General features: G+C 36.9%; 1 protein-coding gene across 1 annotated transcript in view; it reads left to right on the top strand.

Annotated features, from left to right (window-relative positions):
- LOC134140779 (mucin-5AC-like) overlaps positions 1-11394 on the top strand; it is a 56432-nt gene extending 45038 nt beyond the window's left edge. The window contains exons 32-44 of the mRNA XM_062576353.1: positions 315-489; positions 671-921; positions 2337-2520; positions 2914-3106; positions 4090-4268; positions 4493-4562; positions 4855-4955; positions 5348-5379; positions 7784-7906; positions 8886-9011; positions 9820-9880; positions 10463-10568; positions 11151-11394. Of these exons, the coding sequence (XP_062432337.1) occupies positions 315-489; positions 671-921; positions 2337-2520; positions 2914-3106; positions 4090-4268; positions 4493-4562; positions 4855-4955; positions 5348-5379; positions 7784-7906; positions 8886-9011; positions 9820-9880; positions 10463-10568; positions 11151-11394 (1845 nt within the window). The remainder of the gene's footprint in view (positions 1-314; positions 490-670; positions 922-2336; positions 2521-2913; positions 3107-4089; positions 4269-4492; positions 4563-4854; positions 4956-5347; positions 5380-7783; positions 7907-8885; positions 9012-9819; positions 9881-10462; positions 10569-11150) is intronic.
- The last annotated feature ends 5202 nt before the right edge of the window (positions 11395-16596 follow it).

Below are 16596 nucleotides of genomic sequence, written 5' to 3'. Positions count from 1 at the left end.
AACCCACCTTTTTAATTGTGTAGAATACTGTTAATTTTGTACTGTCAGTGGAGCAGTGGAGATGTACATTGTAGCCTTTGTTCCAGATCAGGAAAGCAAGTAACAGTTTTGGATCATCCCTGTCACCCTCAGAAATATAAATGCCTGTAATCAACATTACAAATCATTAATACCACAAGCTCAAGAGAAGGAACATATATTCCTTTTCAATACCACTATCACTGGAAACATTATATACTACTTGATTAAAAATATGGATAAATTTCATACCTGTTTGCAAAGTCCTGTGACAGCAATTTTTGTTCATTTTGCAGCCTTGCCAAAGAATGAAATTATCCAACTGCACAGAACTCCTCTGTGAGGGAGACAACAAAGAAAAAGTAATTCAAACACAATGCCCACCTGTAAAGGAAATCACCTGTGCCAACAGATATCCACCAATACTGGTCCCTGATGAAAATGGCTGCTGTTACCGCTATGAATGTCAATGTAAGCATCAGTAAATTAAAGAATTAAATTTTAGGAATCAAGTGAAACTTTGCACAGACTACAAGGGGATTTTTTTTTTCCTCTGGATTGCTCTAGAAATTGTAGTACATTCTTAAGTTTCTAAATTCTTTCTTCTACATTAATTTTAATATCAATCTTCTGAATACTTTCTCTCCATCAGGTGTGTGCAGTGGATGGGGTGATCCTCATTATATTACTTTTGATGGAATCTACTACACTTTCCTTCAAAACTGCACTTATGTCCTGGTGAAACAGATTGTACCTAAATATGACAACTTCCGTGTTTACATTGACAATTATTACTGTGATTCAAAAGATGGACTTTCCTGTCCTAAATCGATTATTATTTTCTACAAATCTTCAGAAGTGGTGCTGACTCGTGAACTAATGAATGGTGTGATGAAGAATGTGGTAAAATATATACTTTTTTATTTCTCTAAGTTTATTTTTCCAAAAAAAGAAACAAGGTCCATTGGCCTTACTGATTCTCATCTGTAATACAGCCTGTTAGAATATCATATCCCAGAACTGACTAAGACAGAGGCATCACTAGGAGAAAAATAGTACACCCATTTCTAGAAATGAATGTCAGAAACATCAGAAACAGCACTGTACAAATATGAATCTATTATGTTCATGCATACATATATCTAAATAACAGGAGGAAACAGACTAATACAGCTGACAGAGAGAAGACAGAAAGAATGTTTGCACTATTGCTTCAAGATTAATCTTTCGTGAAAATTAATACATTGTGTGTTCACTTGTTTAAGTAAACACATTATGAAGAAACACAGTAACAGATGATAAGCCTACTTCTTTTCTGATGGTGAAGACTGTATGTATCCCATACTGGTTGACTGACTAGGGATTCCTTCTTCTGTATGGGAACTTCAGACACCAAACAGAGCCATGGCATGACTCCCTTTCCAGTTGCCTTCCAGGAAGGGAGGTACAGCTAAGAAAATGACAGAATGGAGGTGTCCCTTTGCCCTCATGATCCTAAATCAGTGTTGGTGGCTGGTGAAAATCAGAAGTCAGTTATGCTGCCACTGTTATCCTGGGGAATTAGTTAGTTGGTCAGAAAACTCATATAGGTGAGAGGATACATTTGTCAACTTGCACTCTGCCCTTACAGAGCCACACCAACCTCTATTCACTCCAGCCAGAAAGCCATGCAGAAACAGTTAGTCCAGGGACTCCCTGTTAGAGAAAATCATCTCAGTTCAATGAGAAGAATGTAGGAGAATAACTCCCAACAAAAAGTTATTAAGCAAATATGCCACCTTCATTAGCTAATGTAAGATGGACTGCAAATGGAAGAGCTTAGATTAAAGAATAAAGACGATAGCTAAGTAAAAATAGCACCAGGCACATTTGACTTCATCTTGGTGTGTTGGGACTATATAATTTTGTAGGAATTTCAAAGTTATTATATAATAATGTTAGGAACATTTTGTTCAATTAAAAGAAAACTACCACTCATTTCTATGTGGAAAAGTTTACATTAAACAAAATGATGTTACCAATAAAATACTTAGGTTTAGAATGATGTGCAACAGCACACAGTCTTCCCAAACATGGCATATAGAGGCCACTTCATTACTGTTTTTATTTTATTATTATTATTCCTATTGTTCTGGAACAATATAGCCACGCAAGCTGGAAATGAATGCATATGCTGTTATTGCAATGAAAGTTGTCATTGAATATGGTACACAGCAGTGACTTATGCATAATTATGAAGATTAGTAAATACATTATTTAAAACAGTCAGATAGAAGCAGCTCTTATTCTGAAGTTTATTTCTTATTTTTTTGATTCAGATTTACTTCAATAAAAAGATTGTCCAACCAGGCTTCAAAAAAGATGGCATTTCTATTTCAATGCTTGGCATCAATATGATTGTTGAAATACCAGAGATTGGTGCAACCATCACCTTTAGTGGGCTGATTTTCTCAGTGAAGCTCCCCTTCAGCAAATTTGGCAACAACACTGAAGGACAGTGCGGTAAGATAGATATGCTACTGATTCTTTCTCTAACCTCCCATGGTTATTCTCATTCATTTTGTTTATGCAGGCCCACCATAGACAGAAAATTTTCAAGCAGTAGTAAAACGGAATTGAGGACAGTTTTGGTCTTAAACTTACTTTAAGATCAATAGCTTAATATTAAGACCATCTATTTTTTTTGGTTTTGGGGCTGGCTGTTTTGGTCTTTTTTTTTTCTTTTTTTTTTTTCCTCCAGACTGAATTAAATTCATATAAATGCAGGGAAAGCATTCTCTGTGAAGCAGGGCATCTGATCCATTTCATGTGCAAATCTCTTCTAAATCGGGCATGTATTGTGCACCTCAGATGTGGCTTATGCATCTTACCTTGCTCCTCTCTGATATCTTCCAGGAACATGTTCAAATAACAAATCAGATGAATGCCGCTTGCCAAGTGGCAAGATCATTTCCTCCTGTCCCCAAATGGCTCATCACTGGAACGTTGGTAACAACCCATCATGCCCTAGGGTACCACCATCAATTGTAACTACACCTCCACCATTGCCTCACTGTAATACATCTCTTTGCAAGCTTATCATGAGCAAGTAAGTCAAAAACTGAATCAATTTGCTCTTCCTAACCTAGAGAAAACTTTCTCAGTTTTTTATGAAATGAGTAAGAACTATAGCCCTATCATGTGATCATATCTGAAATTATCAGCTCAATGACAGGATATAAAGGCCTCTGCAAAAGAAACTGTTCTTCTTTAAGGACTTGCATTTCCAAAGATACCTGAGCAAGGAGAAGAGAATTCAGCAAATCAGGCACACAACAAAAACAAGAATTCATACTCCCTGGGTTTCAATTGCATAGATTTAAGTTATCTTTCTCCCTCCCTGCTTTCCAGACTATTTCCACTAGTATAACTACTAAGTTAGCTAACTTAAGTAAGAACTGAACTTTAAATTTGAACTGGACCTTTAGTACAAACAATAAAGAGCCTGCTTACCAACCAGACTAACACCAAAAGTAGTTTTCAATATTTGTGCATTTTGTATAAAATATACAGCTGCACTAGCACTAACAAAGGCCTGTTTCCTACGTACCTATATCTTACATCAGTGTGAACTATAATCAAAGCTTGTTCTTTAGCTGGGTCATTTATAAAAGCCTCTCCCACATACTTGCTGTAGTGTTAATAACTTATGAGCTATTAGATATTTCCACCTCTTGAGCACTTCTAGCATCCCTTTTTCCTCTACCTAATGCAATTGCCTTCCTCAACAAATTTCTGGTGTCAGGCAAATGAAGAGTTCTTTACACATACACAAACATTATGACCATTAGCCTCTTCAGAAAAATACGCTCAAAACAGTTCTGAGGGCTTCAAATTTCCTAACCTCTCGTACTCTGAATCTATCTCCCAGATTAGTGGCCATTCTTAGAGTTAATTCTATTTCCTGTAATGCATTCCTTCTTGAAGAACAGAACAATATGCCTTTAACTAGGAACATGCTGTCTGAAAAGATCTAATTTTATGTAATGACTGGTTTACATGAAAAGGTTGTGGTTTCTTTTCTGTCTCAAGAGTTTTCGAACCATGCCATGATGTGATACCACCAGAATCATTTTTCAAAGGGTGTGTTTTTGATGCTTGTCGCATACCCGATGACTCCATACAGTGTTCCAGTTTGGAGATGTATGCTACGGAGTGTGCTGCTAGAGGTATCTGCATTGACTGGAGAGAAAAGACCAACTTTATATGCCGTAAGTACTGCAGAACTCAAAAATGTATGCGTGAAGCACTATTAATTAGGGGTTTTTTCAGTAAAGACACCTAGCATCTAACACTTGACTATGGCATTTTACCAGAAAAATACACACAGACATCTTTACCAACAAGCCCCAGATCACAAAGGCACCTAACAATATTTGCTACAAAAAGGTATCTGATACCAATTTCTGATCTATTTCCATCTTTTCTCTTACAGCATACGACTGTCCACCAAACACAATATACAAGGCATGCGGGCCCATTAATCCTGCTACCTGTGACCGAAGGTATGAAAAGACCAAAAAAATTACAACTGCTACTTTTTGTCTTCTTTTCTATGTACTCACTCACTATCCTTAGAAAATTTAGTTACTAAAAACTTCCATAGTGAAGCATATTTCATGAATTTGTATAAATTATTCAAGTTTTAAATATCTCATTGATCAGCTCTATGAATCTACACTTCCTGTTGTATTTCAAAAAGTGTCTCCCTTGTATATGACATTGTGACCTTCAACACTCTCTCCTGCTTTACAGCAAAAACATTGTACTCAAATATATGCATTCCTCCCACTCTAGCTCTGTAGAGCACAGTGGCTATGGTGTAACTGAAGGATGTTTCTGCCCTGAAGGACAGAGTTTCATCAGTGAAGACAGCAGTATCTGTGTCCTCGATTGTGGTGAGTACTCTGTGTTTACTTTGAGGAATAAATAGAAATCTGGACTGGGAGTCAGTGGAGTTCTACTGATTTTTACTCTGGTTTTACTCTGATTTTTACTCTGATTTTTACATGGTCAAATCATAGGCAAATCAGTCCAGTTTATTTAAGCTCCTTTAGTCTCCCCATCTAAAAATTGAATAATGATCAATACTCTCTCCTTCCCACCTTTCTTATTTATGCCAGACATAGCAAGATTGAGAAATTCTGTCCTTCATTTCCAAAGGATTACTTTGCATATTCAGTTTCTTGTTAGATGTATCTTCATGGTATCTGTTTTAGAAACTGAACAGGTTTACTCCATTAGGGTAGTTTTTCAGTAATATAAATCTCTATTCTTTTATCTTTTTCAGTTTGTAAGGAACCAAGTGGAATATCCAAAAGGGTGAGTATGACAATCAATGTGATATATCAAGTACAGACAGGGGAAGAAAGAGGACATTTGATGCTTCTCAAGAACAAAGTTTTGCTTAAGTTTGAGAAAATTTCATATGCTTGTTCCCCTTAAGTCTTAAAAATAATTGTGAGTTTGATAGCTGAAATCACATGTTACTTCCTGAGACATTAAATGGCAAGTGATGGGATAGTCTTTCAATAACCATCATCTCATATTTAAAAAGAGAGAGAGAGAGAGAGAGAGAACAGCTGTTAGTAGTGGAAACTTGGTATATCTGCTTCTTTCATTTACATAATTTTGACCAGCTAAAGTTAGTAGAGACAAACAGACAGACGAGTAGCAGAGTTTGTTGCTGAAAATGCTGACAAGCTGCATTCTTAGGTTCTCAATTGCACAAAAATTACACAAACTTCTCTTTGTAATCTAATGTGCAAATGAGTGTGTGCTATGATTACGTCATATATAAAAATACATGCAAAACTCAGTCACTTCTCCTTTACACCCTTTCTATCCCTCATATTATCTCCGTAAATAAATAAACATTGATAGATACATGGACATGTTCAGAACTTCTAGTGACCCCCAGAATCTTCTCCTGAATAGTTTTGGTCTAAGGTTTTCTTACAAAATCTAGAAGTATTAGAAATATGAAAACATTGATGCAATCAGGTATCACTATATCCATGAATAAGTAAATATTTAAAAAGATTGATTTTATTTTGAATTTATATATAATTTCTTTCTTCTTTTTTTCATTTTTCGTACAGCCAGGAGAAAAATGGATGAAGGATTGCCAGGAATGTGTCTGTGACAAACATACTCTTAAAGTGCATTGTACAAGACACAAATGTCCTCTGATAAAACCAGTGTATTGTGATGATCCAGGTTATATGCCTGTTCAGATACAGATACCAGATGATCCATGCTGTACCAGGACTGAGTGCTGTAAGTACAGTTTGAGTTCTTTATCATGATGAATATCTTGTATTCATTGTGGGGAACTTAAGCAATAATTTCTCAGGTTTTTATAGTTTTAATTGATCTCATAAAGCTTTTTTTTCCCATCCCACTTCCTAGAGCCTTCTTGTAGAATATCTACTAGATGCCTGAAGAGAACAACTTAAAAGACTAATAGATTTTACACAGTTAGACACAGAAGAGTAACTAAAAATTTCCTGTAGTTTAACTTTTGGAAAGAAAAAAAAAAACTTTAATGCCATCACCTAAAAAAATAAACCCAAAGTATTCAAAACATCTTATTTTTCCATGAAAAAAAACACCATTATCAAAAGTTTATCTTGCCTTTAAAAAAATCTCTTTAACTTTTAAAAATTTCTCAAGAGTGTTCCTAAACATTTGAGAGACATCAGATTTTCCAGTTAGTTCTAATTTCTCTTTGGAAATTCCTCTTTCCAGCAATCACCACTCTATTCTTCTCAGGCAATACTTAGTTTTCCAAAGGTTACAGAAAAACTCATTCATTTCAAAAATGGCTTGGCAAATATATTGAGATAGTCACTAGATGAGCCTGTTTACATTTTCATCTGCACTACTATATCTGCCCAAAAGGAAAACTTAAGAAGCTCTTGCTCGTGCAAAAGAAAATCACCTTCATTTAAAATTTCTGATTTCATTTTCTGTGTTCTGTTACATTACACAGACTGCAACACTAGCCACTGCCCTGAGGTCACACACAAATGCTTAATGGGACAGGAAATAGTTACAACACAGCCTGGAAAATGCTGTCCTTCCTTTGAATGCAGTAAGTACCATGTACCGTCTTCATGTGTTATTCTGAGCTATATTTTAGAAAGTTGAACATAAAAGCCATATAGGAGAAAGATGCAAATTAGCTGTGTTTTTTTATCTGTAAATCAAATTAGTAGATTTTCACATACTTCTGCTTCTTAAAATTTATACATATATGTCACTATCTTTCTTCCTTTCTTATTGTACCAACAGGACCTGGTTGTGCAGTCAACGACACCTTCTATCCAGTAAGCATACAGCAACTCACTATAAAAATATATCTGCACATAGCTTAACAACGCAACATTTCTGAGACTCCTGTCATACGCCATATTTTGCATGATAAAACATTATTAATCATTTATTAAAGGCCGATATAAAACACCCTTCCTATAGGCAAGAGTATTATCTGCTTTGCTTTCTGTAGTAAGGGAATGTCCCTTCCAAAATGCAAAGCATTGATGTTATCAGTAACCGAAACTCTAGTTAACTAAAACAATCAAAACGACTTTTAAGGATAGTTTAGCCCATACACAGCTCCTTTTGGTCTATGTACATGGTCTTAGTGTACCTACGTCTATATGTACACTAAGTAACTTGCTTTTATTGACTAATAATGACTTTTTTTTCTGACTCCCCCTAGCCTGGAGCTGTCATCCCATCAGGTCCCTGTGAAAAATGCACCTGCTTTAATTCCTCTTACTCAAGCCCTCATCACATCTTTGTCAAGTGCGAGCCAGTTATCTGTGACACGTACTGCCCAGTGGTGAGTGCTATTTTGCAGCCAGTAATTCTTACCCTGCTCAGTTCGAGTAACTAGCAGAGTTAATGTTGGTGTCCTAACTCAAATGTCATTTCCTCTGCATTTCTTTCAAAACAGGGTTACAAGTATACACAGATACCTGGGCAATGCTGCGGCACATGCAAGGCAGTGGCTTGTATAGTGACTGTGAGAGACAACACGACACATGTGCTCAAAGTAACTACTCCTGTTACATTTTGGTGAACTCTGCTAGCCTCTGCTCCTTCCTCTCCTTTTCTATATCACATTTATTTGCTCTGTCTTTTCTCATGTTAGATTGCAATGCTTATCCAGACAGGGAGTGGACTGTCTCCCATGGTTCAAAAAGCACCTTGAACTATGAGATTCTGGTTTTAACCTGAGGCTTCTGGAAGCAACTGTGATATTGAACAATGGCTTTCAGAAATCAAAATAGAAAATACAAAGGTGAAAGTAATGGGCTCATATTTGCTTTCAGTCTGAAAATATAGCACCCATTTTGTTCAAAGCATAATTTTGTTTTTATGTATCTGAAGGCAGTTTTCTGCCCCAAACAGCCAACCATAAGTTTTCTGAGAGCTGTAAGACAGAAGAGGTCAGTGAGGCCAGCAGAAATTCTGCAATATATCTGAGTGGGATTAGGACAGACTCTATAAATTTGATGACAAAAGGGTAGGTTGAAACTATCAAAATGTAAGTTCTTCTTTCAAAATTAGTCCATGTACTTATCCTATTCCTACAAAAAGCATGGGAGTATCCAGACAAAAACATATCCTCTTCACTTGGTTAATGAAAAAGATTTAAAGCAGTAGGATAATATGACAAGTAGCTATTATCGGAGGTTCAAGAACATGATACAGCATAACAATACCAAAACAAGGAGCAATGACAAAAAACTGCATTTTGGGGCTTTGTCTTTATTTAAGATTTCTATTCACTTTTATTTAATTTTAACTACTTTCAGGTTGGAGAAGTCTGGAACCCACCTGGCAATAACTGTACATTTTACACATGTGAAAAATATGAGGACCAATTCATTCCAGTCATTGTACAGGAACGCTGTCCACCCATTCCAGACAACTGTGATCCTGTAAGTACTCTTCTACCAGTTCTCAATTTTGTTTCTCATGTGGCTTGGCACAGGTGGTAACAGGATCACCATGTCCAAAAAACAAACAAAAAAAACTAGCAGAGGCATTATATGCAGTATAATTCAGATTATATCCTGTCTGAATCTGGTCCTCATCAAATGTCACTTCAGAAGGGCAAATCAATACTAAAATGGGTGGTGTGACAGTCATTGCTAATGCAAAAAGATGGAGCAAGTATTAGAGAAAAGGCCACAGCATACTGTTTTTGATTTCCGAAAGTTTCAGGTATCCTAGGAGCAATAATCCTACTGGAAAATACTTGGACTTTTATTCCTAAATTATTTAAGCTTACAAATTCTTTTTAGAATTCAGAGCAAACGGGAAAGAAAATAAGCTACTTCAATTAGCAAAATAATTCATCTTGATACAGCTCAGAGTAGATCAGAACCAGCCCCTCATATGTAAGGAATTTCATTAACTATATTACCTTTGCTGACATGATCCTTCATCTGCACTTTGGTCCCTCAAAATACCCTTCATCTGCTACAAGCTTTACTTCTAAAATCTGAATACTGAAGTCTGATGATAGGAAGGCAGTTTCAGTCCCACTTAATGTCAGATTATGAAGGAGTCTTATTAATACTATATTGAAGTAGCAATTACATGCCCTTACTGTTTAGCCCTGCTCCCATCCATCTCAATACAAAGAATTTTCTGGCACTAGAGAAACTTAGGAAGCAGGGAAGATCTCTGCTTTAGTATGCAGATATGAAATCTGAGTTATCTTGTTCTATTTTCACGCTCAAGGATGACATCACGATATCACAGGATGGCTGCTGCAGAGAGTGCCTACCACCACCACAGAAAAGTAAGCCATAATCATTTTAAGTAAAAACACAATATATGCCTTGTTAAGCATATTAGGTCATCTTGCATGGTAGATGCACAGGCAGAGCAGGTGAATAGGTGAATGAGTTAGGGAGCTGTGCCTCACGTTGGGGTGAGAAAGGAAACAGGGTGTTAAGGAATAGAACATTTCCATTACCCAGTTCAAGTCCTTTGAAAACATGTATAGGATGAACTTTCCCATGCCCTGCCATTAAACATTAGCCTTTTTGTAGCTATTCTCCTACCTTTTGTAGATGTATTCTCTTTGACGAAAAAGTGAAACCAGTCCCGGAAGGTGGGTGTTCATTGAGGAGCTGGCACAACACTGCTCTTTTGCATCGCACACTGGTGCTGCATAAGGAAAGGGAATTTTTTTCATTCATTGCTAGTACAAACGGGAAGAGTTATCATTTGGCAATAAACAATTAAAAGAGAACTGCACTGTTCCTATTCCAGCTCCACTCATCTCAGTTTTCTGTTTAGAACCCTCTATCATATACAGATGTCTACTTATAAGTACACATATTTTAACATATTTTCTCCTGATCTGCTGAAACTTCAGGCTGTAAGAAGCACAACAGCACTACTGTCATCCGGTACAATGGATGTGTGTCTCCTGTGCCTGTTGAGCTAACATACTGTGAAGGCAGCTGTAATGCTTACTCACGGTAAGTTGTATAAAAGATCATTACTCACTTTGCTTGTATACAGCTGAACCTCTAGTTTCCTGTTTTTTACTCATTATATCAGTAACAGAAAGCAAATCGCAAGTGCCTTATTTATATGTCCAACACCCACTCAGCCATCAACTGCTCATGTCTGTTGTGCTAACATGAACTTTTAACAGATGTGATGTTATATAAGGTTAATTACCTCAAGACTAACCAGGTTTTAACAGATAGATCAATGCCACAATGAACAGACCCAAGCTGAATAGCCCACGTAAAAGTGAGGCTATCTGTCTCATTCTAGTCTCTGTTTTTGGACTGACTTGATATGTGATCTGGATTAATTTATTTATGTTTTCTGTGTCCTAATGTAGAGCTAGGAACATAGAGCTAGTTTCATCCATTTTTACAGTGATTAGCAACTTATGTTTCAGCACAATATTCTCAGAATGGTAATACTGAGCAATTGCCCCTCATGCAAACACATAGCTTCTGGTTTTGCCTAGTAATGGATGACAGCAGCAGTGGTATTTCTCACAAGATCATTTCTGAATCTCTCTCTTGTGTTGGTCTTGCAATCAGATATTCTACAGAGGCAAACATGATGGAACATAACTGCATGTGCTGTCAGGAAATCAAGACCAGCCAAAGAACAGTGACCCTGACATGCAGTGATGGAACCCACTTTAATTACTTATACACCTATGTGGAGAACTGCAGCTGTGTGGGCACTGAGTGCGTTCTTCAAAGCGATGAAACCCCTATCAACAATGCCAAAATATCAGTGAAGGGGATAAAGGCCTTGCCAGAGAAAGGGAAGGTCTAAAATGAGAATTAGCAAGAAGAAGCCAAACAAGGAAGAGTTGAACATAGACTAAAATAAACCTTTCAAAAAATACAAAAGTGTCAAAAGCAGCTGAAGCTTGGATGAACAGATGATATCTTCTGCCTGGCTCCTATATTATTTCAGTTTTCATTCCAATGCATCTCTCATTGCTTAGAGTATCTTTTCTTTTACACCTTGAGAGGCACAGTATAAAGTTGTTTGGACATCTGTTGTTTGATTGTTTGCACTCTTTCCTGGCTTGAGGCTTTCCCTTGCTGGCATAATATAGACTAGATAGGCATAAAATAAACATTATTGTGTGTAGGAAATCAAGTTTTGCTACCACTGCATTCTGCACCCGCTTGAAAATAACTAATCTTTCCACTGACATAGACTGACCATTTTTAGAACATTTTCATTCCATTTCATTGAGATAGATCAAAAGCTAGAGTCCAGAAGAGAAAAGAAACAAACTAAGAAAACTGTACCTCTCAGCTTTTTTTCTTTTTGCTTTAAGGAAAATTTAGATTGTATAGAAAGCTGTATCTTCTCAAAACTGTAAACTTCAATATCATAAGCAATTTATGATGGGCATTTTCCCTACATATTCTTCTGAGAAAGAATGAAAGAACAAAGAAAGAAAGAAAGAAAGAAAGAAATCTTGTCATGAAAAGCTGCTGCACACTGCTCTTTGTTTACATAATACCATCAGCATAGTAACTATATGAAAATTTGGAATTTACTTTGTTTGTGGTTAACTGTTTACAGAAGAAGTATATATATATATATATATATATATTTTGCCAACAGTGGCATATGAAGGATTTTTGTAAACAAAAGTAATAATAATAATATTATATGTAAATTCTTTCATAGGAAGCTGAGATTTGTTTTAAAAAGCTGTACTACTGCTATTTATTTTATTTTTGGAAATTTGATTTACTGGGCCATTTCCTTCAGAGTTTGTTACCCCATTTCTTAGTCTTAGTGATATTACCTGGCTGTGGTACACTTTCTTCTTCCATTTTGTCTTGGAATATTGTTTATTTTGTTCCTCATGAAAGAAAGAAATGATGATTAATAAATTTTAAGCATTTTACAGCATTTGTATCTTTTGCTTTTTCACTGAATCCCATACAAGACAGTTGCTGGCCCTATGAAATATTTACTTTCCATTCCACTGTAGCCATTCCTCAATAGCTCCAGTTAAAAAGTCATCTACACTATGGTACCTAACTCTCTACAAAGCCTTAGTGCTCTTCAGTGCTTTGAATGAAAGGCACTCAAAAGCAAATACCTAAGGTGTTCCAAGTGCATCACTTCAGATGATATCGACTAGAGGGTCTTCAGTAAACGAGCATATTTGTGAGTCCATACTAATTTTGTAATTGGAAATTCTTTACTCAATTGACAGAAACTACCCAAATTACTCCAAAACAGTCACTCTCATGTTGTAATGTCTATTGAAAACACACAAATCTCAAACAAATCTGTAATAGCACTATTGTAAATTTGCAAGTTTTGACATTTTACCATGCACCTTAAGCTGCATTATGCTTTCAACCAGCCACTACACACCTGCCTGTAAACTGTATGATGCCAAGTAGCACATTACACAATTTACAAATGACCACTCTAGTATCATTAGAGGGAACAGAAAAAAAATAATGATAAGCTTTTCGTAGCCTATAGTTTGGACAATCCAGTAGAAGTAGTAATAGGGTAAGCTGGTAGGTTTCTGCAGGTATCCTGCTTAGGCTGCTTTTCTCACCCACTTTTCTTTCACAGAACTATGTCACCCCATAGACTCCTTTACTGAGTGGTGAGAATGAGTTCTCCTTAAGGACCACTGGTAACCTCATACTTTCTACTAGAAAAAATTTGCCCTACCTCCCAGCTTCCTGTTGGCCAAATTGCTACTTCACTGTCCATTTTCTGGCTTTTCACAACATCTTTTTTGTCACAGGTTTTAGGCTCTTCAAACTACTAGTAAGGTCCCAGATGGTTTATTGCTCACTTTGCTCTTTCCCACCTAACCCAGTACATCACTAATACTGGACTGAATGGTTTGGTGACTAACAGATTCTATCCCCTTTCCAGGTAGGCTAGGGTGTAATTCTGCTCCTACTCATTCTGTAGAAGGGAAGAGAGAATATTTATTAATAAATAAATTAAGTCTATTACAATAAGTTAATAGTAAATAAATTATTACGCACTTCTTCGGTCCACAACAGCTCCTTATCCACAGGTAACCCACTGACACGGGGGACAATGCTGCTTCAAAGTCGTCAGTTCTTTTCCCAAGCAAAGTCCATATCTTAACATCCCAGCAGTTCTCCTCCTTCACAGAAAACTCTGTATGTATTAAGTTTGTGCCAGCACACGCTTGAGATGTCTTATTAAAAGAGGAAAGACTAATACAACAAGGAAGAAGCGAATGAGACAGACTCACTCGCCGACACATGGAAAGACCAATGACTTAGGGAAGGGGGGGGCAAAACTAACCTAAGGTTGTGTGACATGGGAGAGAAAGAAAGAAGGAGTGGAGGGGACAGACCTTTCTCCTGGCATGAGGAAACAAGGAGCCCTTTAAGCAGGGGCAAGGTGCAGAGGCATGCAGAACCCGTGGTGGAGGACACACTGGAGACCCCCCTCAGAGCAACCAGTAACTATCTCACACACACAGAGCACCAATGCTGGCAAGGAGCAAATGGGAACCTCAGCTGCAGAGGATAAGAACAGGGAACACAATGTGCTTTGGGTGCAGAAGAGCAAGTAGAAGAACTCGCAGATACTCCCTGAGCAGCAGGAAACACAACAAGAATTTAATGAAAAATCAAGAGCACCTGTAGGTGGCATAGATCAGCCTTCTAGGTTTCCCCAGTTATTAGCCATTACATAGGAACTAACTTTGCTCTGAGTTATTGCTGACACAAATTGGGAATTAGCTCCAAAGGAAATCAATGACTCTTTTCTAAAAACTGTGATAAATGAAATCAGCTACATCTCTCATAAATAATATTTGCTACTTTTCTAAACCACGGGTAAGTATTAAAGACAATAAAAAGTAAAGCAGAAAAAAAAGGGATTGGCTTTGTAGGCCTTTATTGACAGAGGTCAGAATATTGTGCAGGTCACACCTTACTAGTGTAGGTATTTAATGTACGTTACACCAGCGTTAACACTAGAGGGCTCTAGGCTCCCAGTTTACAAGCACGTCTGGAAAGGTTTATTTCAGAAAGGTTTCTTTCACAGTTCAATGAGAGACATATTATAACTGTTGCATTAGTTTCAAATCACTGGCATAAATTATGCCCTTAATTAACTCTTGAATTTGAAAACATCTGGTTTAAATAGCATAGAGAGACTTGCTTAGATATCTAAGACAGAATCTGACATGTCCTATAAGCTATCAGTATTACTTCGTCCCGTCCCCCCACCCCCATCTGATCATCTTTGGAACACAAATAAATCACAGTGAGGAACCACTGACTTAGCTCACAACTTATTCCAGCTGTACAATAAGCATTGCAAGGTTTGGGGTCTAATTTCAATACTGGCTATAAAGGTCCTTCCTGGAGCATTCCACACGCTTCCTCTCCTCTCCGGACTTTTGTTAGCCTATTGGATGACCAGTTTATTTTTTTTTTCCTTTTCTACACAGTGTTCTAAAACTCAGTAGTGTAAACCACTGATCACTAAGAATCAATTTGCAACTCCTCCTTGAAACAATGAGTAATATGAAAAATATAACCTGGTCATTACCTGAAATTCTGTGCCTATATAGATTTATTACATAGGAGTCCACTCTGGGTAATTAATTTGATTCTTAAAACATATGACAGTCAGCTTTTAAGCCATATTATATTCTGAAGACAGCTATGGTAAGAGTTAGGATTGTTCATAGCACAATTTGGCTGATTCTCTTATTTTATTTTAGTGATTTTATAATCTCATGTGATTTCAACTGACTAAGGAAGCAGCACTGATAAAAGACAAATTGAGAATGGCAGCCACATTTAATAATAAGCAAAATCCAACTGGAAGCAGGGAGTGCTCATCCTCCCCAGGAGATTTTCTATCATTGCAAAAGAAAAGTAGTTCTGTTGGAACTAGGTGAATTAAAACAGACTTTTTTTCAGATATAGTAGAAGAGAATAAGATACTAGTTCTATTATAACATTAATAAATAACAATTCTGAATGCACAAGGAAAATGCATTTTTGCAACTACGGTATTCGTGATTGTGAGATTTGATTTTGCTTTTTACTCTCAGTTTCAAAAAGTACCTTCCTGACGCTCAGATTTCTTTTGACATTCATTATAACTCTCATTTATATCTACAGTTTAGTCATAAGCAACCAGAAAATGCTTGCACTATTACAATGACTGTTGTTACTATTACTCACATGGTTAAAATTTTTACAAAAGGGAACTTACCCTGTCAGCTTACTCATCTTCTGCTGTATTCTGATGCATTTGTCATGAGCAAACTATAGATATCTCATATGCTACGTCTCACAAAATGCCCTGGTCAGCTAAACGAGTCCAGCAGCCAATCCTGAAACTACTGCTTCACTAATCGCACCAGTTTAACTGCAAGGATATCCCAATGATTGTTTTTCCTTTTCACTGATTCCAAAAAAAACCCAAACACCAGAAATACTTGAGGCGAACCAAATTCCAAAGCAAACTTGGCACTGCTCTCAATTTTGGAGGATATCAGACATGGCCTCTGCAGCTGTTCCCTGTCTCAGCGAGCAGTTAGTAGAAACTTCTCAGTTCCACTTCATTGAACTTCAGGGAGGTTTGGGGCCAAAGCTGAGCTTTTTCACATGGTTCCATGTTGTAACTGCTGAGTCACATGACTCACTGCAACATAGACAAAATATGAGAATTGCCAGACAAAATAGGGCAGCAGACAATATGAAATCTGCAGAAAAGGTGCAATAAATGCCGTCAGGGACATGGCGTGACCTCTTACTATAGCAGAACTAACTTTCCAATTCCCATGAATTGGTGGTTGCTCAGTATTCTGGAAAGTAAGATTATTTTACCTGATGCAATTCTATCACTTGCTCAGTTGTTAATCCTTTCATGCTTTATGAATTTGCTGTAATGGAAATCCAGGTCCATGTTCACCTATCTGTTATTTTACAGGAAATGAACATTATAATTGCATAGAATTTGTGTTGACTGAAG

Source organism: Rhea pennata, chromosome 5, assembly GCF_028389875.1.
Source record: "Rhea pennata isolate bPtePen1 chromosome 5, bPtePen1.pri, whole genome shotgun sequence".
In the NCBI taxonomy this organism is placed as follows: Eukaryota; Metazoa; Chordata; class Aves; order Rheiformes; family Rheidae; genus Rhea; species Rhea pennata.
The sequence above is the reverse complement of the archived record's forward strand: the minus strand, read 5'-3'. Positions and strand labels throughout refer to the sequence as shown.